The following is a 23,749-nucleotide window of genomic DNA, read 5'->3' on the forward strand; positions in this document are numbered from 1 at the left end:
ATGCAGATATGCATCTGTGTGGATATATATACATACACATAGATACATCTCTCATCTCTATCTTTTTTTTACTATTTATATTACCATATTGTATATGCACCTTAGGAGGAGCTGCTCCAATTTCGTTGTTCTTTGAACCTGTTCATTGCAATAATGACAATAAAACTCTATTCTTCTATTCTATTCTATTCTTCTATACAAGTACAACCCATTTACCATAAATTTCTTGGAATCGCTTGCGGTCCTCCTAAACGGTGGGGATGATGTCATTACGCATTGTGCGATGTGAAAATGTGGAACTTTGTAGAGCGCAACAAACGCTGTACGAAGTTAAACTACATTTTACAAAAAAATATTGCAACCTTGTTACTTGTAATAAATTAAAAGGCTGCTAGTTCATTAAGAGAAAAACATACGAGCAATACGCTGAAACATTTGGACATACCGCATACAATACTTATGAATGAAAGTCACGTTTTTTTTACCGCTCCTATCTCATCCCGTGTCTCTTCAACGAAGCTTCCGCTGGATAATGAGCAACAGGTGAATACCACTGGAGAGCAATCATGCACGGGTGGACAGCAACCTGCAAATACGCAAAACCCCGATTAAAGAATTTGTTCTACGATAATAAAATAGAGAAAAGCGTGCAAATATATATTTTTTGTAATTATTGTCAATAGTGTTCTGTTCTTTAGAGGCTGTAAAATACAATTTAGTTTTAAAAATGCCACAATATTTAAGTTCATTTGTGCCTTGTTTAGTTCTATTAAAATTCCCGAACTGGGTCTTGTGAAGTGACTTGACTCTCGCCAGATCCTTGTAGTTCGCTGAGCTCCACACAAGGATCTGGGAGTTCTCAATAGGTGATGTATTTCAGGAGGCGGAGCCTTGTAAAAAAAAATGTATGTATGTGATTGTATAGACCAGTGGTTTTCAACCTTTTTTCAGTGATGTACCCCCTGTGAACATTTTTTTTTAATTCAAGTACCCCCTAATCAGAGCAAAGCATTTTTGGTTGAAAAAAAGAGATAAAGAAGTAAAATACAGCACTATGTCATCAGTTTCTGTTTTATTAAATTGTATAACAGTGCAAAATAGTGCTCATTTGTAGTGGTCTTTCTTGAACTATTTGGAAAAAAAGATATAAAAATAACAAAAAACTTGTGAAAAATAAACAAGTGATTATATTATAAATAAAGATTTCTACACATAGAAGTAATCATCAACTTAAAGTGCTCTCTTTGGGGATTGTAATAGATATCCATCTGGATTCATTAACTTCATTCTAAACAGTTCTTCACAAAAAAGAAATCTTTAACATCAATATTTATGGAACATGTCCACAAAAAATCTAGCTGTCAACACTGAATATTGCATTGTTGCATTTCTTTTCACAGTTTATGAACTTACATTCATATTTTGTTGAAGTATTATTCAATAAATATATCTATAAAAGATTTTTGAATTGTTGCTTTTTTTAGACTGTTTTTAAAAAAATGTCACGTACCCCTTGGCATACCTTCAAGTACCCCCAGGGGTACGCGTACCCCCATTTGAGAACCATTGGTATAGACCACTTGAATGACGTCCTTTTTAAACCACTCGTATCGAAATCAACCCGTGACGCTGAAAAGGATGACACAAGAGGACAGCGGTCCCGTCAACTGCATTCACTATAGCGGCGCCATCTTAGAAAAAAGAAATATCAACCCCCTATGAAAAAAAAAATCAACAACACTTTTTTTTGCTTGGTGACAAGATGGCTGCCAATGCTTCTCCCTGCTCAGAGTCTCTCTACAATTTCATCAAATATATCTGGAATCTGAGACAAATATCTTGAAATGCTCCATTGCTGATGGTGAAGGACTACTTTACTTCACTACTTTGGGGATATTGCAACAACATTGGACTCTGAAAAAGGTATTTTAAGAGTATCAAATCAAGGCCCAAACAGGCCTTCTGAAAACTTCTGTGCAGCTCATTACCTAAAATACCTGTGTAAAATGACTTGAAAAGATGACAATAACAATTAAAAAGTTGTCAGAGTAACTTGAAGAGATAAAGAAATCTCTAAACTTCATGGGTGAAGAGATTGCTAAGGTTCTAATGGGCCTCATGGAGGAAGTGAAGGAGCTGAAGGAGAATGTGATCCAGAGAGACAAAAGGATTGAACTTTTGGAGCAGAGATGTGAGGATTTGGAGCAACAATCACTTGTCAATGACATTGTGGTCACAGGACTAGAGCGGAAACACCGCAGTTATGCTCGAGTTACAGCTGGGCTGAACCAAGGTGAAGATGCTCCTACGGAGGAACTTGAAACCCTTGAGCAAAAACTCCTGGACTTTTTCAGAGGTAAAAACATCATCGTTGAGAAACAAAACATATCAACATGCTATTCATTTCCAAACAAGAATGTTAAAGCAAGACCAATAATAGTGATGCAGATGGTTAACCAGAAACACACAATGGAGCTGCTGAGACAGTCCAAAAAGCTAAAGGGCACTGGAATTTATCTGAATGAGCACCTGACAAAGAAAAATGGTGAAATTGCAAGAAGTGGCCGCATTCTCAGGAAAGAAAATAAGATTCAATCTACATGGACGAGACATGGCAAAGTCTACATGAAGCCAAATGGATCGGATCAAATGAAGCCAATATGGATTAAAAACGTGAAAGACTTGGAACAATTTAAATAACTTGTTGAATCAGGATAACAAATGGTATGTGGTCAATGAAAATGTATGGTACACATGGACATTAGGATTATGGATAATGTGTGGTTTTTTTAAGTTATATCGTACATTTTAGTACATTATTGATATTTTGGTTAAACTTCTTGGGAGGATGACTAATAATGAGTTTGACTTTTATATTTCTGACGAGGAAGAAAGCAGTATAGCTGGGCAAGAAGATATTCAAGACAGGATAAGCTGTAAGGAACTAAATTTAAGTTATTTAGAAATGAATGATGTTAAAGTAGGAGAATTTTGTAATGACATTGATCCAGAAATTAATTTAAGTGGATTACATAACATAAATGTTTCATATTACTCAGAGGATAGTTTTAAAAATGTGGATTTAAAGGGTTTTTCGCTTATTCATTTTAAAGGGGACGGCGTGGCGCAGTGGGAGAGTGGCCGTGCGCAACCCGAGGGTCCCGGGTTCAAATCCCACCTAGTACCAACCTCGTCACGTCCGTTGTGTCCTGAGCAAGACACTTCACCCTTGCTCCTGATGGGTGCTGGTTGGCGCCTTGCATGGCAGCTCCCTCCATCAGTGTGTGAATGTGTGTGTGAATGGGTAAATGTGGAAGTAGTGTCAAAGCGCTTTGAGTACCTTGAAGGTAGAAAAGCGCTATACAAGTACAACCCATTTAATAGTAGAAGTCTCAGGGCTAATTTTGAGAAGATACACGAGTGTTTGGAATCTTTAAAATCAACATTCCAAGCAATTGCCATCTCAGAGACATGGTTGACGGATGAAATTAATGATATGTTTATATTAGAAGGTTATGATTTTTATAATATAAATAGAAAAAATAAAAAAGGAGGCGGTGTTGCGTTCTATGTACAAAAAAAATATTACTGTGAAATTATCGACAGTCTAGTTATAGATGATGTTATGGAGAGTATGACTATAAAAATACAAATAAACAACGAATGTAGTGCATATTTGAGTTGTATTTATAGGACACCTGGGTCACATGTAGAGCTTTTCCATGACAGCCTACTAAAAGTACTTGGAAAACTAGCTAACAAGAAATGTGTCTTTGTGTGTGGAGATTTCAATTTTGATTTATTAAAATGGAGAACCCATAAACCAACTAATGACTTTATGAATGAAATGTTTACTTATGGTTTGCAACCAATAATTGATCAACCAAGTAGAATAACGCGAGAATCTGCTACCCTCATTGACAATATTTTTACAAATATCAATCAATCAGTCAATGGTTATTTATATAGCCCCAAATCACAAATGTCTCAAAGGACTGCACAAATCATTACGACTACAACATCCTCGGAAGAACCCACAAAAGGGCAAGGAAAACTCACACCCAGTGGACAGAGAGAATTCACATCCAGTGGGACGCCAGTGACAATGCTGACTATGAGAAACCTTGGAGAGGACCTCAGATGTGGGCAACCCCCCCTCTCTAGGGGACCGAAAGCAATGGATGTCGAGCGGGTCTAACATGATACTGTGAAAGTTCAATCCATAGTGGCTCCAACACAGCCGCGAGAGTTCAGTTCAAGCGGATCCAAGACAGCAGCGAGAGTCCCGTCCACAGGAAACCATCTCAAGCGGATCAGCAGCGTAGAGATGTCCCCAACCGATACAGGCGAGCGGTCCATCCTGGGTACCGACGAGCGGTCCATCCTGGGTCTCGACTCTGGACAGCCAGTACTTCATCCATGGTCATCGGACCGGACCCCCTCCACAAGGGAGGGGGGGACATAGGAGAAAGAAAAGAAGCGGCAGATCAACTGGTCTAAAAAGGAGGTCTATTTAAAGGCTAGAGTATACAGATGAGTTTTAAGGTGAGACTTAAATGCTTCTACTGAGGTAGCATCTCAAACTGTTACCAGGAGGGCATTCCAGAGTACTGGAGCCCGAACGGAAAACGCTCTATAGCCCGCAGACTTTTTTTGGGCTCAAGGAATCACTAATAAGCCGGAGTCTTTTGAACGCAGATTTCTTGCCGGGACATACGGTACAATACAATCGGCAAGATAGGATGGAGCTAGACCGTGTAGTATTTAGTAAAACCTTAAAGTCACATCTTAAGTGCACAGGAAGCCAGTGCAGGTGAGCCAGTACAGGCGTAATATGATCAAACTTTCTTGTTCTTGTCTAAAGTCTAGCAGCTAGTCTAGCAAAAGTCTGTAGTTATATCCATGACATAACTACAGGTGGAATACTCCTTAGTGACATCACAGATCATTTTCCAGTGTTTGTGAATATTCAAAGTATGATTGTAAATAATATAGCACATAAAACATTGTTCAAATTAACAAGATTAAGGACACCTGAAAGAATACAAGCATTTAAGAATGAGCTTTCAAAATGTTTCTGGGAAGGGGTGTATGTTGAAAATTGTAACGATTCATTCAGGGCATTTCTGTTTAAATGGTTAGAACTTTATAATACCTGCTGTCCAGTCGTGAAGTCCACACTAAAGAAAGTGAGTAAAAATAAGCCTTGGATGACGAAGGGTCTAGTAATGGCCTCCGATAGAAAAAATGTTCTGTATGATAGTTACTTAAAAAATAAAACTGAACAAAATGAAAGGGAGTATAAAATTTATAAAAATAAGTTGACTTCTATTCTACGAAAGCAAAAGAAAAGTTATTATAACGAGAAATTTGAAGATAGCAAAAATAATATTAAACAAACGTGGAACACAATCAACCAGGTTTTAGGTAATAGATGTAAAAATCATGAGACTCCGAGCTACTTTATAAATGATAATAATATAAAACTAAACAAAAAAGAAATGACAGTGGAAGAATTTAATGACTTTTTTGTTAATATGGGCCCTGCACTTGCAGAAAAAATACCTGTTTATGAGGACACAGGCTTGACTAAAAACACAATAAACCCTCATTTAAAATCAATGTTTTTGAGTGGAGTAACAGAAGTGGATATAATTCAAACAGTAAGATCCTTTAAAAGTAAAACATCTACAGACATACATCACATAGATATGGTCATTATTAAATCATGTATTCATTTAATTGCTAAGCCATTGGCTCACATACGTAATCAATCATTCCAGTGTGGGTACTTCCCAGATGATATGAAGATAGCAAAGGTTATTCCTGTTTTTAAAAACGGAAATAAGCATCTTATGGAAAATTATAGACCGATCTCAATACTCACTCAATTTTCAAAAATTTTAGAAAAGCTTTTTACAAAACAGTTAAATAATTTTCTGGAAAAAAACACCTTGCTTAAGCAGCAGCAGTATGGTTTTAGGGAAAATCGAACAACTACGTATGCAGTAATGCATATGCTAGAGGAGGTTAGTACTGCTAAGGATAATGATGAATTTACAATAGCCATCTATATTGATTTTAAAAAAGGCCTTCGATACCATTGACCACAGACAGTTAATAAATAAGTTGGATAAGTACGGCATCCGAGGGCCAGCTCTGTCCTGGATCAAGAGCTATCTAGAAAATAGAAAACAATGTGTTCAGGTGCATAATACAATATCTGGATTTAAAAATATAGTTTGTGGAATTCCTCAGGGTTCTATAATTGGTCCTAAGTTATTTAGAATTTGCATTAATGATTTTTGTGATGCATCAAGTTTCTTAACATGTTTTATGTTTGCTGATGATACAACTATCCTTTGTTCTGGAAAATCTTTTAATGAACTTTTGGTAAAAATAGAACAAGAAATGACAGTGCTTAAAAACTGGTTTGATATGAATAAATTATCACTTAATATTGCTAAAACTAAATTTATGATATTTGGTACCAAAACAGAGGTATCTAATGAAGTAAATATTAAAATAAATGGAGATAAAATTGAGCGTGTCTTTGATACAAAGTTTTTGGGAGTTATAATTGATTACAAATTATCATGGAGGCAACATGTAAATTATATAAAAACAAAAATATCAAAAACACTTGGTGTTTTGTATAAAACTAAAGAATTACTTAATTATAATTCTTTGTTAACAATTTATTATACTTTGATACTTCCATACATGACATACTGTGTAGAACTCTGGGGAACCACTTTTAAAACCATAACTAATGATATTGTTTTGCTGCAAAAAAAAAGCTGTACGGCTAATAAACAAAGCAGGATATTATGACCATACCCATCCATTATTTGTTAAATCAAAACTTATGACATTTCAAGATATTGTTTATTATAAAATAACACAGATAATGTTCAAAGCAAAAATAAATACTCTTCCAGAAGGAATTCAAAAATACTTTTCTCTACAGACCAGCAAATACAATACAAAAGTTTATTTTACCAAAAGCAAGACTAGTGGTTAAACGTGAGATGTTTATCTGTTCTCGGTGTTAATTTGTGGAATTCTGTTGGTAAAGAAATAAAAATGAGTGACTCAGTATTTAATTTAAAAAAAAACATGTCACAATGTATTTTAAAAAGTTATGTGAACTAGAAATGTATGTTTGTTTGGTTAAATGTTGTATTTAGAAGGTATGTATGTTTATCTATTTACAAAAAAGTGTATGTGTGTAGGTACATATTTTTGTATTGTTTGTTGGGGGGCAGCTTGAATGTGGATGCTGAATGACTATATTTCTTTTTGTGTTGCAGAATTATTACAAAAGGTAACTTAATTAAATGTAAAAAATTTATGTTGGGCATATAAGCTTTTTTGCTTCTGCCTGTTTCAGTCATGTTATTCATTTTTGAATTGTGATCTATGTTTGAATATGTTTTTGTTAGACTGAAAATAAACTGAAACTGAAACTGAACTGAACTGAGATAATGTCTGCAGGAACTTACCACAGAAATAATATGCAGCTCATTTTTATTTGACAATTTTGGAAATATCTTGTGTGACATCATGCACAAAAGTGCACTTTATTTGTTTTCAAATAGTGTATTGGCGTTCTGTACACAAAGTGCACTTTAATTTAGGGTTTTTTTGATATGTCATCTTCGTGACTTCATGCACAAAAGTGCACTAATTGCTTCTTTTAAAATGTCTCTGACAAATTTGCACTTTCTTTTTTGGAAATGACATGCATGTCCATGCCACTGCTTAATAACTGTTTAATGAATACAGTTTTGTTAAATTGACTTAGTTGGGATTTCCCTCTCTGCGTGAAAGTTTAAAATGAGCATATATTAATACAGTATGAACAATAATGTTTTCATGTAGATTATATGCATCAAGTGTTCATTCAAGGCTAAGGCAAAAATATTGCGATATGTATCGTGACATGCCCCAAAAATATTGACATATTAATAAAAGGCCATATCGCCCAGCCCTAGTTGCACATGACTGCAATCTGTAGCACCTATTGTATTGGGTAAGCCAGCAACTGCATTAAGGTCATTATTTATGTCATTTACTTCTCCTCGAGTACGTGGGAACTGGATATCCTTCCCCATCCTGCGTGACATAGCATCCGACACTTGAAACAGCACTACGGAAGAAAGTACTCTTGGAGATGCCGGCCCCAATTGCGACTGTTTGCAGGATCCAGGTGCGAATTGTTGGATAAACTATTTCCAAAGGAAATAAAGAAGGACTCCTTTTAGTAACTGATTCCAAATCAGCCCTTAATTCAGACATTAACTCAAAAATCACATTATTGGAATGACTATGTCCCTATTACGCACTGAAAATGATTTCTCTCCGTCAACTCTCATTCCGTTGATGCCTTCTTCTCGCTACAATGACAGCAGCCATCTGTGCATAAAGCAGACTGCACCTGGCTTTTAGACGTTCTAAATAAAGACGCTAACTAAGGCGCCGCGATCACTTTTTAGTTTAGTAAATCAGGCTGTACGTGCATAATATATTTGCATTTTCTTCTCCCAGTATTGTGGGTGTTGTGGTGATGAGCATATATCTTGCAAACTAATGAAGTCAAAGATGCAAAACGGATGGCACATTTTCGTTTTGCTGTTAACAGACGCAATCCACTTTGCAAACGTTTTATAGATCAGCTTTGCATGTGCTATCAAGTTTGCACGTGTTTTGGTAAATGCAAACCTCTTGTAAATCAGGCCTAATATTCTTCTGGGTACTCGGGACTGAATTTTAGCGGAGCCCTAAAGGTCATCAAAAAAAAAAATCTGTATATTGTATTGGTTTTAAAGCAGAAAATATCGAAATGGCTCTAAGTGTATTTTTTGGTGTGCGGCCCGGAATGGAAAAAGTTTGACCCTGTCATGTGGTTGTCTTATATCACTGTGCTCTATCTACTGCTGCAGTATCAGTTGTCGTGGGCAAAGTTCACTGGTAATTTGACCTACTTACTTTATTGATTACAATAAGAAGACATCAGAAAATAAAACCCACAAAATATGGTAGTTTGTACTTATTTAAGGACACAACAGTATGAATTGTAGTAACATACATATTAACAAATATTCTTTGCATGTTTGTCTATGAACAGCAAATTGAAAAAGCAGAGTCAATGTGAAGGTGACAAGCTGGCTAAGCAGAGCCGAGTCACACCACAGGTTCTAAGTACTTTTTAATTGATGTGCCAGCTGCTTTCCATGTTTAGCTGGGGCTATCTTATCTTGATCCCGATGGCAGGAAGGAGCAAGTAACCCTGGAGTTTGTTTCCAGAGAGAAGATGATAATATGCATCTGAGACCCGCAGCGTGTTTCTGCGAACCACTAAGTGGTAACCACCGACAATTCTCAAAAGAATAAGAGTCATTTCACATCCCCTAGCTTTATGTATTAAAATGAGTATTTTAAATAATAAGCTGCAAAGTGGTGTACACAGTATGGCAACGCCTGAGTAGAAACACTGCAGCAACGACAACGTGGTCCAAAACACACGTAGCATAGCAGAAAACCTGCATTGATCCGGCGATTAGCAAACCCTGCAGCTCAACTTAAATAGTGCTGATTAATAATTAAACCTCTGCGCCACTCGTACACAGCAAAGCTGCTGCCTACGGTCCATAACAGAAAATGGAAAATGCAAAACTAGAGATGGAAAGGAAATAACACAACAATGGAAAGCAAGACTATAAGATCAAACCTGAATGATGTAATAGGTTTTGGTTGGCAATAAACATATATTATGTTGAATATATACAATTGTATCCTATCATTCATTTTTCTGTGTCTATAAAACAGGACCGATGAGCATATTTTGAACAAAGTTGCAAATGGTGATTAATCATTAGGAATCCATTTGAAAACTGCGACTAATCTGTATTGACAGCCCTAATACAGACACTGTTCACTGACCCTGGTTCTTCTTACCTTTGTGTTCACAGATCTTTAGAAGAGCCGACAAAGATGGTGAGTGGATTTATTGATTCATAACACTCAATTTTGGAATACAGTATGCTTTCATTGACATTGCTCTGTTGTTTGGGCAGAATATTCACATATAGAACTGAAACAAAGATAAGACTTTGCAAAAGGAACGAGTTAACAAACAAAAACAGATACAATACCACATGTATTGAGATATTAAAAAGCACATGCCAAGTATTGATTACGTTCTCTACTGTTTCTGACTGTAGTTACTGACAGTGGTTTTCTGAAGTGTTCCTGAGCCCATGTGGAGATATCCTTTACACCATGGGTGTCAAACTCTGGCCCGCGGGCAAAATTTGGCCCGCCGTGTAATTTCGTTTGGCCCCTTGAGGCAATATCAAATTAACATTAGAGCTGGTCCGCAGGTATTATACAACGGCAGTGGCGCTGTATCACCCCATTCGCCGCTAATACTCATACTCGCTAACCCTCCCGATTTTCCCCGGAGACTCCCAAATTTCAGTGGCCCTCCCCAACCATTCCCCCGGATTTCTCAAGATTTCCACCCAGACAACAATATTGGGGGCGTGAGATGAACGCACTGCCTTTAGCGTCCTCGACAACCTTTCGTCGTGTCTGCTTTTCCTACACAGAAACAGCACGACGGCCCAGTCACATAATGTATGCGGCTTATACACACACACACACACACACACACACACACACACACACACACACACACACACACACATGTGAATACAAAGCATACTTGATCAACAGCCATACAGGTCACACTGAGGGTGGCCATGTAAACAACTTGAACACTGTTACAAATATGCACCACACTGTGAACCCACACCAAACAAGAATGACAACCACATTTCGGGAGAACATCTGCACCGTAACACAACATAAACACAACAGAACAAATACCCAGAACCCCTTGCAGGGCTACAATACACCCTCTGCTACGACCAGACCCCGCCCACCTCAGGTTGCCTCAGCTCAAAGCCTGAGCCCCGACATTAATGAACTAGCATCCAAGAAAAAGATGCCAGGTATCTGGATTGGGTACATCAGCTTAGATCAGTGTGTCGCAAACTGAGCAGTAAAAAGTCCTGAGTGGTTTATTCATTCGTTGTTATTTCATTTTCAAATGTATTAGCCTGTGGAAAAAGTTAATGCTGATATTCTCCTCAGAAGGCTGCAAAAAGAAAAGAGGCATACCATTTTGTATTAAAATTTGATTTACTATGCCATTGATGTTTTTTCGTTTATTTTGTGAAAGTTGATTTTGCACTATTAAGTTATATAAGCGTTGCTTGTTCCATATTCAGTGTTAAAGCAAATCATTGTAGCAAACTTGAGCAATAATTAATGTTTTAGTCATGCACTTTCTCTTGCTACTTCAAGGCTTGAATGTTTGATTAATTCATTATTATTTTATTTTCACATTTATTATCAGCCTGTGGAAACACATTCATTTTGATATTTACCTCAGAAGGTAAATATTTATTTAAATTTTATTTGATATGCCATAGATATTTTTTAATTAGTATTATTATTATTATTATTATTTAAAACTCAATTTTGCATGTCACTATAAAGTTATATGAGCCTTGCTTGTTCAATAGTCAATGCAAAACTTGTTTGGGTCCCTACTAAAAGGTTAATTTGTTCAACCCTGGCCTGCGGATTTGTTCAGTTTTTAATTTTGGTCCACTCTGTATTTGAGTTTGACACCCCTGCTTTACACACTGATGTCGCTTTTTGATGCAGTACCGCCTGAGGGATCAAAGGTCCGTAATATAACCGCTTACGTGCAGTGATTTCTCCAGATTCTCTGAACCTTTTGATGATATTACTGACCGTAGATGATGAAATCCCTAAATTCCTTGCAATAGCTCCTTGAGTAATGTTGTTCTTAAACTGTTCAACAATTTGCTCACACATTTGTTCACAAAGTGGTGACCCTCGCCGCATCCTTGTTTATGAATGACTGAGCGTTTATGGTAGCTGCTTTTATACCCACTAATGGCACCCACCTGTTCCCAATAAACCTGTTCACCTGTGGGGTGTTCCAAATAAGTGTTTGATGAGCATTCCTCAAATGTCTCAGTCTTTTTTGCCAGATTTTTTGAAACATGTTGCAGGCATCAAAATCCAAATGAGCTAATATTTGCAAAAAATTAAGTTTTCTAGTTTAAACGTTAAGTATCTTGTCTTTGCAGTCCATTCAATTGAATATAGGTTGAAAAAGATTTGTAAATCACTGTATACTGTTTTTATTTACAATTTACACAACGTGCCAACTTTTTAAAGTATTGTTGAATACTTTAATATACACATTTAATTATAAAGACGTTCTAAAAATGTTACGTAGCAACTGTCAGACTTGTCCCTGACAGTTTGGCTATGTTTTACTTTTCCCTCTGCATTTGTCTTTGTTTCCTGTCAGTGGTTTTATTTTGTCTTTATTTCCTGTTTGTTTCTCTGAGTGCTGTGTCCCCTCAGCTGTGGCTGATTGGCACCTGGCCACACCTGGTGTCAATCAGCCAGCTGCTATTTAGACCTGTTTTCTCCTCCAGTCAGTGCTGGATTACTGTCATGCCGTGCCGTGTCAATGTCACCACTGCCTGTCCATGTCATTATGACTTATCGTTGTAGCTGAGCCTACTTCTGTTCGCTCTGTTCATGCCATAGTCCCGTCGTGTCACGGTAAGTGTTTTTGTTCTTAGCTAAGTTTGTTATCCTTTTGTTTGTACCCTTTTGGTTTGTTCTTGTTTTAGTGTTTAATTAAATCATGTTTTCTTACTCAAGGCCTGCCTCCTTCTCTGCATCTTGGGGTTCGTCAACAACTAACCCTGACAGAATAATCTAGCCAAATTCGAACCCCACAGAGATGTCTATGGCGGAGAGGCTTAATTTAGCTTTAAAACTGATGGCCAAATAGAGGAAAAACTAAAACATAACCAAACTGTCTGACAGCAACTCTAAATGGGATTGTGGCAAAGTGGAAGCATTTTAAACCACAGAAAATCTACCTCAACTGGGACCAATAAGACTGCAAATTTCAGCAGTGCACAGTGTGTAAAACACATACAAGAACACTTATATTGAGACATTAAAAAGCACATGCCAAGTATTGATTACGTTCTTTTCTTTTAGAAACTCAAGGAGAAACTCAAACTACAGCTATCACTTTTATTGCTGTTTTTTCTTTTCATAACTAAGGGAGTAAGATGCCAACAAACTATAGTACAAAGCTCTCAGAAAAAAAATATATTTTCTACACAAAAAATATTTGTCCTCTCCAAACGAGAGCATCTTCGCAGTGTTTGTCCCAGTGTTCCTTTTATAGGTAAACGTCATAAAGGCACAGAAGAGATTGCTTTGGGCCCTCTACAGTTTTCTTAAGACCTCCTGTCTAATGTTGTTTTGTTGATTCTGTCGTCTACCTGTTGCTGTGTATTCCTGAAAGGCAATGGTGACGAGGGCTGCCAACACAAGTCTGGGTATCTGGGCCCAAACTTTCTCTGGGAATTGATGGAATGTATACCGGTACATATACTTGTCGCTCACATAGAAACAATCAGCCAGCTGCATCTTCTTTGTACTTGGTGACGATGATAGTTGCTGTTACTGTGTGGACACAGAGATGTCCATGTCTGTTAATGGCATGTTCCTGTTGATTAGTACACTAACAACCTTTATAGCAACAGCAAGAGGTAGACATATTGTCCGAGGTTTCCTCCCAATATCTGACATTGTTTACATGCTGTTGCATTTTTGGTGTATCTTTTGTATGTGTCCATGTCTTACTGGGTGAGCGTGACTCCTGTGATGATTTTTTTCACAATTATGAATCTTTGATCTGAGACAGCAAAAAAAACCCTAACAGACTGTACCTAACTTTTAATGAGCGAAAACGAACAGAAAGTAGTACAATTTGTAATATCTGTGTGTGTGTGTGTGTGTGTGTGTATACTGTATATATATATATATATATATATATATATATGTATATATATATATATATATATATATATATATATATGTTCGTATATATATATGTATGTGTATATATATATATATGTATGTGTATATATATATATGTATGTGTATATATATGTGTGTGTGTGTGTGTGTATATATGTATGTATGTATGTATACATACACATATATATATATATACATATATATATATATATATACATATATATATATATATATATATATATATATATATATATATATATATATATATATATATATATGTATGTGTGTGTATATATGTATGTATGTATATATATATATCTGGGATCTTTCTGTGTGGAGTTTGCATGTTCTCCCCGTGAATGCGTGGGTTCCCTCCGGGTACTCCGGCTTCCTACCACTTCCAAAGACATGCACCTGGGGATAGGTTGATTGGCAACACTAAATTGGCCCTAGTGTGTGAATGTGAGTGTGAATGTTGTCCGTCTATCTGTGTTGGCCCTGCGATTGCCCTTCCGCCCGATTGTAGCTGAGATAGGCACCGGCGCCCCCCGCGACCCCAAAGGGAATTAGCGGTAGAAAATGGATGGATATATGTATATAAACACATACAGAGTGGTGGTCAAAAGTTTACATACACTTGTAAAGAACATAATGTCATGGCTGTCTCTTGAGTTTCCAATCATTTCTACAACTCTTATTTTTTGGGGGGGTTAAAGTGACTGGAGCACATACTGTTCGTCACAAAAAACATTCATGAAATTTGGTTCTTTTATGAATTTATTGGGGGTCTACTGAAAATGTGACCACATCTGCTGGGTCAAAAGTATACATACAGCAATGTTAATATTTGGTTACATGTCCTTTGGCAAGTTTCACTGCAATAAGGTGCTTTGGTAGCCATCCACAAGCTTCTGGTTTATTTTTTGACCACCGCCTCTTGACAAAATTGGTGCAGGTCCGCTAATTTGTTGGTTTTCTGTCGTGGACTTGTTTCTTCAGAATTGTCCAAACGTTTAAGTCAGGACTTTGGGAAGGCTATTCTAAAACCTTAATTTTAGCCTGATTTAGCCATTCTTTTACCACTTTTGACATGTGTTTGGGGTTATTGTCCTGTTGGAACATCCAACTGCGCCCAAGACCCAACCTCAGGGTTGATGATTTTAGGTTGTCCTGAAAACAGTAAACTAAAAAGTAAAATGATAATAGTTTTGAGAAAATGATATAACATTCCATCTATTGTTACACCCAAAAAGGTGTTAATTGTACACTTACAATGTTTACTTTGTCTATTTGTATTTGTGTTTGACTTTCTCTTTTGTTATTATCGAATAGCGTTGTTTTGGTTTTGATTAGTCAAACCATCTTTTAAATTTGTTAATTTTTATGTTATTTGTATGAGCAAATAACACTAACTTTAAGCCCTTTGTAACTTAAAAAATGTCATGTATATAAGCCCAGAACAATTGTGGTCCAAGTATTTATCGCTGGGGTACGAAGCCGGCGCCGTTTCTGTGTGTTGTTGTGTGCATAGCAGAGTTTTAACTTGCACTTACAGATGTAGCGACAAACTGTAGTTACTGACGGTGGTTTTCTGAAGTGATCCTGGGCCCATGTGGTGATATCCTTTACACACTTTTGTCACTTTTGACGCAGTTTCGCCTGAGGGATCCAAGGTCTGTAATATCATCGCTTACGTGCAGTGATTTCTCTGGATTCTCTGAACCTTTTGATGATATTACAGACTGCAAATGGTGAAATCCCTAAATTCCTAGCAACAGCTCGTTGAGAAACTGTTTGACGATTTGCTCACGCCTTTGTTCACAAAGTGGTGACCCTCGCCCCATCCTTGTTTGTGAATGACTGAGCATTTTATGGAAGCTGCTTTTTATCCCCAATCATGACACCCACCTGTTCCAAATTAGCCTGTTCACCTGTGGGATGTTCAAAATAAGTGTCTGATGAGCATTCCTCAACTTTTTTAGTTTTTTCTGCCACACCAAGTTTTCCAGTTCGAATGTTATGTATCTTGTCTTTGATGTCTATTCAACTGAATATAGTTTGAAAATTATATGCAAATCATTATATATGTTGTTTTTATTCATGAGTTACACAACGTGCCAACGTTTTAAAGCATTATTAAATACTTCAGTTTACTCATATAATTACAAAGACCTCCTAAAAATGTTCATAGCAACTGTAAATGGGATTGTGGCAAAGTGGAAGCATTTAAAACCACAGAAAGTCTACCACAGCCGGGCCCATTATGACACAGTACAGAGTAAGACTGCATATTGCAGCAGTGCACAGTGTGGTAAAGTTGGCTGACTGGCTCAATAACAGCTGAGTTACAGTCCTGCTCTGACATTAATATCAGCACTGAGTTATGTGGCTTTATAGAATATGTGTGTTTTCAGCTAAACAGCAAAATGCGTGTTTTTACGACACCACATCTAATGCCAACAATTGACTATTCTGTAGTTTTTGTTGCTGCAGTTTACCAGATTTTGAGCATGTTGGGACAGTGATTTACAGAGGCGATAGTTTAGAACAGGGGCGCTCACACTTTTTCTGCAGGCCAGCTACTTTTCAATTGACCAAGTCGAGGAGATCTACCTCATTCCTATTTATAATTTATGTTTATTTATTTATGAAAGAGACATTTTTGTTAACAAGTTAATGGTGTTTAATGATAATACAAGCATGTTTAACACACATAGATTCCTTTCTTTCATGAAGACAAGAATATAAGTTGGTGTATTTGATTCTGATGACTTGCATTGATTGGAATTAGACAGTGGTGCTGATAACGTCCGCATTTTCAAATGGAGGAAAAAAAAAAAGTCCTCCTTTCTGTCCAATACCACATGAAAGTGGTTGGATTTGGCATCTCATTTGTCCAACTTGCATACTTGTTTTTAAACACTTGAGTAGCATATGTGTGTGGCCCTTTAATGTCTGGCAGCAGGTGAGTGACGTCAGTGAGAGTGCGGGTGGGCAAGCAAGTGAGAAAGCGGTCGCTGAGGGCGGGGGAGAAATACATTGGCATCAAACTCCGTAGCTTGCTAGCTTGTGCACGCTAGCTTTCTGAGACTCTTATTTTGTTAGCACAGGCAGGATGAAACAGGTCTTTTATGGTGAAGACAGGAACTGTGCAGTCGGTCTTTAGAGTTTTGACAGTAGGTACGGAGTCTCTAGAAATAAAATGTGTTTCTCTGCGTCCGCCCTGTTAGTGATTTTTTTCTTAAATATGAGCTCGCAGCAGCCAGCGTCATCTCACAAGATCCTCGGGTGCCGAGAATGTCAAACAACTGACGAAAGTGAAGTCTTGGTATGATTGATGATTGCTCATTTTTATGTCTATTTTTTAATGCCTGGCTTGAGATCGACTGACACACCCTCCGAGATCGACCAGTCGATCGCGATCGACGTAAGGGACACCCCTGGTTTACAATATTGTGCTTTTGTCATTGAGCAGTTTGACCCTCAGGCATTGCAAGTATTGCTGCCTTCTGCTTTTCCACTTTAGATTTTCTCTTTACCCTCCTTTCTGTTATCCCCTTTTTCAATTTGTCTGTTATTGTATGAGTATAACGTTTTTTAAAGGGGAAATGCACTTTTTTTTGTTGTTGTTGCTTATCGTTCTCAATTATTATGAAAGACATAATGATGGGTATTTTTTATGTGTTCAAATTGGAAATACCGTATTTCCTTGAATTGCCGCCGGGGCACTAATTGATTTTAAAAAAAAACTATTCTCACTCCTTCGCTTACCAAAGGCATGCGGTAAAAGTAAGAGTGCGCTAATTATTTTAAAACCTCTTCTCACTCCGGTACTTACCAAAGGCATGCAGTAAAAATTTGAGTGTGATGTAAGCTTGGACCTTAAATCCTACTGAATAGCTCTTCATCTCCTTCCCTTTATGCGATTTGGAATTACCGGTATTGAAATCAGCCTCCTCTATTTTGAAAATGATGACAGGGGAAGTGTCACTTGTGACGTCACGAGTTTGACCAGGCGGTAATACTAAGCATGCGCTAATTATCTTGGGAAGAGAGTTTGACCCGGCAGTAATTCAAGGCAGGCGCATACTATATGCCCGGCGGCAATTCAAGGAAATACGGTACATGCGTTTCAAATTCTGCTTACAATGGTGCCTATGGGAGCCGCTCTATTCTGCCTATTAAGCCCTTAAAAAAATGTACTGTATATCCCATTCAAACCGTGAAATGTAAATGGAATATTGTTGGCAGTTTTTGAATGGTTATTTATTCGATTTAATGGGGGGAAATCGAGGACCTCCCATTGGCTCTGCTGTAAGCAGACTTTTATTTATTTTTTTATTTACGAGTTAGAATGCATTAAAAAAATACATCCGTCGTCATTCAGTTAAGGTAAAGTACCAATGATTGTCACACACACACTAGGTGTGGTGAAATTTGTCCTCTGCATTTGACCCATCCCCTTGATCACCCCCTGGAAAGTGAGGGGAGCCGTGGGCAGCAGCGGTGCCGCGCCCGGGAATCATTTATGGTAATTTAACCCCCAATTCCAACCCTTGATGCTGAGTGCCAAGCAGGGAGGCAATGGGTCCCATATTTTCATAGTCTTTGGTATGACTCGACCGGGATTTGAACTCACGACCTACCGATCTCAGGGCGGACACTCTAACCATTAGGCCACTGAGTAGGTCATGTCTTTCATAATGATTGTGAACATAGGCAACATTTTTTGGAATTGTAACAGCTGTGTGTGTGTGTGTGTGTGTGTGTGTGTGTGTGTGTGTGTGTGTGTGTGTGTGTGTGTGTGTGTGTGTGTGTGTGTGTGTGTGTGTGTGCGTGCGTGCGTGCGTGCGTGCGTGCACACAATATATATATATATATATATATATATATATATATATATATATATATATATATATATGGGAGCAGGTGGGTAAAGTGCCTTGCCCAAGGACACAGCGGCAGTGACTAGAATGGCGGAAGCGGGAATCGAACCTGCAACCCTCAAGTTGCTGGCAGGGCCACTCTACCAACCGAGAAGGGTTCGGTGAATGCGCAAATGAAACTGGTGGGGTTCGGTACCTCCAACAAGGTTAAGAACCACTGCTCTAGAGCCATAGGTTCCCTACCCATGCCCTAAATGGATATGGAGGGAAAAAAATGTTTTGCGAGATCTCACAAAAGCATTTTTTCCTATGTCAGTGAACCGGAAGTAAGGCAGACACAGCGATGGTCAACCAAAAAGTGAAACAGACACAGCGATGGAGGAGCCTACCTATTATTTGTGGGAAAAGTTTATTGATTTGTATTTTAGTTTTGGCCTAACATAAAGACTTCAAATCATGTTATCGTCCCACAACAGAGAACAGATGATGGGTAGGTTCCCGCTTCTCCATCGCTGTGTCTGTTTTACTTCCTGTTTACTGAAATAGGAAAAAAAAACTTTTACGAGATCTCGCAAAAAGTATCGTGAGACCTCGCAAAAAGTATTGCGGGATATCGCAAATGATGAGTACTCCATCCAACCATTTTCTACCGCTTGTCCCCTTTTAGGGTTGTGGGGGTGCTGGAGCCTATCTGCGATACTTTCAATCAATCAATCACTGTTTATTTATATAGCCCTAAATCACAAATGTCCCAAAGGACTGTACAAACCACTACGACATCCTCGGAAGAACCCACACAAGGGCAAGGAAAACTCACACCCAGTGGGCAGGGAGAATTCACATCCAGTGGGACGCCAGTGACAATGCTGATTATGAGAAACCTTGGAGAGGACCTCAGATGTGGGCAACCCCCCCCCGAAAGCAATGGATGTCGAGCGGGTCTAACATGATACTGTGAAAGTTCAATCCATAGTGGCTCCAACACAGCCGCGAGAGTTCACTTCAAAGCGCATCCAAGACAGCAGCGAGAGTCCCGTCCACAGGAAACCACCTCAAGCGGAGTCGGATCAGCAGCGTAGAGATGTCCCCAACCGATACACAGGTCCATCCTGGGTCCCGACTCTGAACAGCCAGTACTTCATCCATGGCCATCGGACCACAAGGGGGGGGGGGACAGAGGAGAAAAAGAAAAGAAGCGGCAGATCAAGTGGTCTAAAAAGGAGGTCTATTTAAAGGCTAGAGTATACAAATGAGATTTAAGGTGAGACTTAAATGCTTCTACTGAGGTAGCATCTCGAACTGTTACCGGGAGGGCATTCCAGAGTACCAGTATCAGTACCAGTATACCGTGCAACCCTAATGGTGACAGTGTGTATAGCCGATGTTGCTTTTACGTGGTCCAAGGATTGCTGAGGGCCTTTTTTGTGCGTTTTCTCAGTCACATGAAAGAGAACATTGCTTCTGTGTCTCACAATGCCGCATAAAACAACTGCTTTTAACAGCATTTATTTGACTGCATGTTATTGTTGGATGTGTGCATCGCACGATAACATGAAAATACTTGACAGGAATACTTCATCCTCTTGTTTCTTCAGTCATAATGGTTCCGTCTTTTTCGTCAGGGTATAGCGGCCAATCCAACTTTGTACCTATGTGTCCATGCTGATAAAAAATCCATTATTAAAATGTTCTGGGCAAATAAATATGGAACTATTCATGTTATAAGCGTCAGAGCAGATAAGAGGGCACGAGACAACAGCCTTACAGCCGACAGCATGTACTAGAAATGATAACACTGTGACTTCAGAAATGGCCCACTGCTAAAAGCAAAACACCGCTTTCCGGAAAGGCTAAGCTTTGGTATTGTTTGACACAAATATTAGACTTAGACTTAGTGTTGTGTCTTTTGCGAACGATTCGTTCGAACGAACACATCTTTTGAGTGAACGTAATGAACCGAATCACTTCATGAACTGATTCATTCCTTTCTCAGTTCAGTTGAGCTCCGCCGCGACCATGCCGGTATGAGTGGAACAGGCGCATTCTGTAACTCACTGAACCCTCGACGCAGCCAGCTACTCATCATGTGGGCGGGGGGAGGGACTGAGCGAACGATTTGTACACGCGGTTTAACAACATGAATCACTCAGTGAACGACAACGCTCTCGCTCTAAAGACTCGCGAACCTACTGACACAATTAACACGGTGAACGAATTTTTTGAACGAATCAATTTAAGGAACTGATTCTAGTGATTCAGTACAGTCAAAAGAACTGCCGATCCCATCACTACTTAGACTTAGACAAACTTTAATGATCCACAAGGGAAATTGTTCAACAGAGTAGCTCAGTTACAATGATGGAAAGTGTAAGGATGGAAAGGACAATGCAGGTATAAATAGACTAAATATAGCGATATAAAATATAACATATATGCGAATATATACGAGTATATACTTAATGTGTACAGTATATTATATATACAGATGTAATATGTCTATAACATATACTGTATACAATATATACCAATTACCATGTCCAATATTACAGTATATGTGGCAAAATAGAGAGTAAATCCAGCAGAAAATAGAAAATAAACATTAAAAACAAAAAGAAGTAGCTGACATAGAAGGTGTGAGGTAATAGGCAGATACCATCTATTGCTGTATGGGGAGTGATTATACAGCTGGATGGAGTGCGGAATGAAGGAGTTCTTGAATCGCACAGTGCGGGAAGGAAGCTGAAGGAGCCTGTTGGAGTACGAACTCCGCTGTCCCTCAATTGTCTGGTGGAGTGGGTGGGCGGGATTGTCCATGATGGCCAGCAGTTTGTCCAGTGTCCTCCTGACCCTCCATGACACAAACACCTCCAACTGCGAGCCAACAGTTTGGCCGGCTTTCCGGATCAGTTTATCAATCCGCTTTTGAGTCCCTTTTGCTGGTGCTGCTCCCCCAACAAACCACTGCAAAGTGCAGGGCACTCGCCACAACCGACTGATAAAAGATCTCCAACAGCTTGATGCACACATTAAAGGACCTAAGCTTCCTCGGGAAAAAGAGTCTGCTCATGCCCTTTTTGTAAACATCATTGCAGTTGTCCTTCCAGTCCAGTCACTTTTCTGTTCAAATGGACTACCAGTTACTTATACTGCCCCACTACTGCCACCTCCCGGCCCTGGATCTTGATGGGCTCCACCGGGGTCATACTCTTCCTGAAGTCGATGACCAGCTCCTTGGTCTTGTCCACATTAAGGACCAGATGGTTCGCCTGAGACCACTCCACAAAGTCCAAAAATATCCAACAGTTTATAGCTTACAGTCGGCAGAAAACGGTATATCTGATCTAATGTGACAGCCCCCAATGCAGATTTGCCACTGCTATTATCTTCTCATGAGCAGCTGTACTGTAGATGGAATGCTTCTCTCTCTACACTCCTGCTGTGTTGTGGTTGTTCCTGACTGCACATCTTCTCTTTGATAGCACTCTCTTCGCTGCTGGTGCAGAAAAACAGCGTCAAAAGAGAAGGGGGTTTTGCTGTTGCGGGAAAGGAGTGCTATCATGAGGAAACTTTGATGTATAGAAATCAGAGTGGGAAGGAAAAACCAGCGAGGAGCTAACGTTATCTCCCTTCTCTTGGGAGAAGCTTTGGTTACTGTTTTAATGAGGGGGGGGGGGGGGGGGCAGGGATGCTACAAGGAAGAAAATTGTTCAAAAAAAAGAAGGGATGAAGGTACATAGTAGGAGTGGCACAGAGGGAAGCCAGAAATGACAAAAAATGGAAAAAGAAATAAGTAATGTGAAGAGAAAGATAAGAGTATAATAATTAGATACATGGATTTAATTTAAATACCGTATTTTACAGAGTGTGACCGGTAGATGGCAGTCAAACATAAGAGATAAGCGTAGGCTGCACTGTGATAAACAATATGTCTCAAGTAAACAACACCAACATTTTAAATTTTCCATTGAAAATATAGACCTTTACATACGGTGCTCAAAAATCTATGAAAATGTTTTAATATGACTTTGGTAAGCTATGAAGCCGCACCGTTTGGTTTGTCGGCACATTGAACATACGAGTATTATTATTGTGTCTGTATGAGGTAAGACATATCTGGTGTTTTATGGTACCTTCTGGTACCTGCTGATCTGTATTTGAGATCTGCATGAATCCTGAAAAATCGTGCGCATCTGCGCCGACGCCGTAGTCTATTATCTTCTTGTTATGGGACATTCATTCTCCACTGTTGCCATTTCTGATATAAAGTAGTGTAAAGTTCTTACTTGTATCTGTCAGTAAAGTCGCCATGAAAGCGCTAAAACATACAGGTGTAGTGAGTTTACATTATTCACCCAAGAAACATTAGTTATTAGAGTTCCAGTCGGACGGTTTTTCACGGGACACACTTCTGGTGGTGTTGTTTCCGGATGAGGAGATGCTGCTCTGTTATTGATTTAAGTCAAGTCTGAATGTCATTAAAACAGTTAGCTCCATCTTTTGACACTTCTTCCACTCCCGTCCTTGCACGCTACACCGCTACAACAAGGATGACGGCGAGAAGACACTGCCGAAGGTGAGCCACGTAAATAAGACCGCCCACAAAACGGCACATCCGCAAGCGACTGTCAGAAAGCGACTTGAAGATTATCTGTAAAACATAATCTATGCAACATTTTGACCAAAGAACCACCATTACATGTTATGTAGACCACAAGGAAGTGTTTTACATTTAGAAAAAAAAAATACTCCTTTAATGCGCCCTATATGCCGGTGCGTCTAAAAAAGATATACAATAGACCATTTATCACCAGTGCGCCTTATAATCTGGTGCGCCCTATGGTCTTGAAAATATGGTACTCTTTCTGTTGTGGACAGTGTTAGGAGTAATAACCAAGGGGTAATTG

At 38.7% G+C, this 23,749-nt stretch overlaps 1 protein-coding gene across 2 annotated transcripts in view; it reads left to right on the forward strand.

Moving 5' to 3' along the window:
* necab2 (N-terminal EF-hand calcium binding protein 2) overlaps positions 1-23,749 on the forward strand; it is a 436,762-nt gene that overhangs the window by 36,754 nt on the left and 376,259 nt on the right. For both annotated transcript variants that reach the window (XM_061917448.1, XM_061917449.1), the window contains exon 2: positions 9,975-9,999. In XM_061917448.1, coding sequence (XP_061773432.1) covers positions 9,975-9,999 — 25 coding nt within the window. The remainder of the gene's footprint in view (positions 1-9,974; positions 10,000-23,749) is intronic.

Source organism: Nerophis ophidion, linkage group LG12 (assembly GCF_033978795.1).
Source record: "Nerophis ophidion isolate RoL-2023_Sa linkage group LG12, RoL_Noph_v1.0, whole genome shotgun sequence".
NCBI lineage: Eukaryota > Metazoa > Chordata > Actinopteri > Syngnathiformes > Syngnathidae > Nerophis > Nerophis ophidion.